This window comes from Clinocottus analis, unplaced genomic scaffold (assembly GCF_023055335.1).
Source record: "Clinocottus analis isolate CAN_PGR_092001 unplaced genomic scaffold, fCliAna1.0.p SCAF_45, whole genome shotgun sequence".
NCBI lineage: Eukaryota > Metazoa > Chordata > Actinopteri > Perciformes > Cottidae > Clinocottus > Clinocottus analis.
The window spans coordinates 461-2,500 of NW_027176202.1; the positions used below are offsets into that span (position 1 = coordinate 461).

The 2,040-nt window shown below is 51.7% G+C and overlaps 1 protein-coding gene across 1 annotated transcript in view; it reads left to right on the top strand.

Moving 5' to 3' along the window:
- The first annotated feature begins 439 nt into the window (after window positions 1–439).
- LOC137801901 (cadherin-6-like) overlaps window positions 440–2,040 on the top strand; it is a 12,476-nt gene continuing 10,875 nt past the window's right edge. The window contains exon 1 of the mRNA XM_068599340.1: window positions 440–1,308. Within this exon, the coding sequence (XP_068455441.1) occupies window positions 1,025–1,308 (284 nt within the window). The 5' untranslated portion in view covers window positions 440–1,024. The remainder of the gene's footprint in view (window positions 1,309–2,040) is intronic.

Below are 2,040 nucleotides of genomic sequence, written 5' to 3' on the forward strand. Positions count from 1 at the left end.
AGAAAAAGAAGAAGCAGAAGAAAAAGAAGAAGCAGAAGAAGCAGAAGAAAAAGAAGAAGCAGAAGAAAAAGAAAAAGAAGAAGCAGAAGAAGAAGAAGAAGAAGAAGAAGCAGAAGAAGAAGCAGAAGAAGCAGAAGCAGAAGAAGCAGAAGAAGAAGAAGAAGAAGCAGCAGAAGAAGAAGAAGCAGCAGAAGAAAAAGAAGCAGAAGCAGCAGAAGAAGCAGAAGAAGAAGAAGAAGAAGCAGAAGAAGAAGAAGCAGAAGAAGCAGAAGAAGAAGAAGAAGAAGCAGCAGAAGAAAAAGAAGCAGAAGCAGCAGAAGAAGCAGAAGAAGAAGAAGAAGAAGAAGAAGCAGAAGAAGCAGAAGAAGAAGAAGCAGAAGAAGCAGAAGAAGAAGAAGCAGAAGAAGAAGAAGAAGCAGAAGAAGCAGAAGAAGAAGAAGCAGCAGAAGAAAAAGAAGCAGAAGCAGCAGAAGAAACGACGAGATATCGCTGCTTGGTTCTCGTCCAGTAGGATGGCTTCCTGTGATCAGCTGTTGGGTCGTTAACACACAACCTTCACTGGCGACAACAAATGATAACTAAGACACAAAGAAGCTGAAGGAGCTGCATCCTGCAACAGAAGCATCAGCAGGAACCTGCTCATCGTTCTGCAGACACAAGCTAGCTGCTCGCTGTCAAGCTAACAAATGCTCAAGCTAACAAATGCTCAAGCTAACAAATGCTTCAAGCTAACAAATGCTCAAGCTAACAAATGTCAGGAAGAGACCTGAAGGTCTGATCTCTGCAGCAGCCCGTGTGTCCATCAGCGCTCTAGTTAGCGCTCTAGTTAGCGCTCTAGTTAGCGCTCTAGTTAGCGTCCTTGAACCGCTTCCACGCGCGCGCTCATTAGAGATGACGCTCTGGAAACCATCGCCGGTTTATGAAGGCATGAAAAAATGAAATCAAATCCCAATCTGACCTGAAATCACACGTCGGAGGTCGCAAAGATGATCATCTTGACAACGATGACGTCTTCTTATGGCCGATGGCGCGCGTCTGTTCCTCTGTGTTTCAGCCTCTGGACTTCGAGAGGAAGCGGCAGTACAGCCTCCGCATCCAGGTGGAGAACTCGCACATCAACCCCCGCTTCTACTCGGCGGGGCCCTTCAGGGACGAGGCCACCGTCAAGATCAGCGTGGAGGACGTGGACGAGCCGCCGGTGTTCGAGCGCGCCAGCTACGTCATGGAGGTCAAAGAGGACGCGGCCAGGAACACCGCCATCGGCTCCGTCAGCGCCTCCGACCCGGACGACAAGAACAGCCTCGTCAGGTACCGAACGCCCCAGAACCCGTGTGTCTGCGTGAGCTGAAGGAGGCGGGGCCAGGGGGCGGGGCCTAATGGCGTCTCCATGTAGGACGAGAAGCCTGAAGCTTGTGGTCAACGCTCCCAGAAGGATGTTTGTGCTGGATTTGAATAATAAACCGTGTTCATATCCATAACGCGCCCTCAGTGGAGGAACAGGATGTTCTGTTGGACTCAAATGTTCAACGTTCACTTCCTGGACGCGGTTCAAAGGGACGCAAGTGTCCTATTAAAACGGGAGTAATGGCCGCCCCTTCCACTGCGTCGCTAAAAGACTTCTTCTGCTTTTTTTCTTCTTTTTTACGACGCACTGAGGGAGTTGGCTCTCAAGGTTGAAGTTCCAGCACTTTATTGCAGGTGTCAAATATGATATCATTCTCTTTTTATCGCCCCATCATCAAGGAGGTAGCTACCCCGTGGCATTTAGAGCGGGGAGGAGGGAGGAGGAGGAGCGGGGGGAGAAAGAGGAGGAGGAGGAGGGGAGCCTGGGGAGGAAGAGGGGGAGGAGGAGGAGGAGGAGGGGAGCCTGGGGAGGAAGAGAGGGAGGAGGAGGAGGAGGAGGGGAGCCTGGGGAGGAAGAGGAGGAAGAGGATGGAGCCGGGAGGCCGGCCGGCACGAGGAGCCACCGAGTCGCTCATCTTTACGAGCTCGCCGCGATGCGTTCAGACGCGATGCGTTCAGGCGCGATGCGTTCAGGCG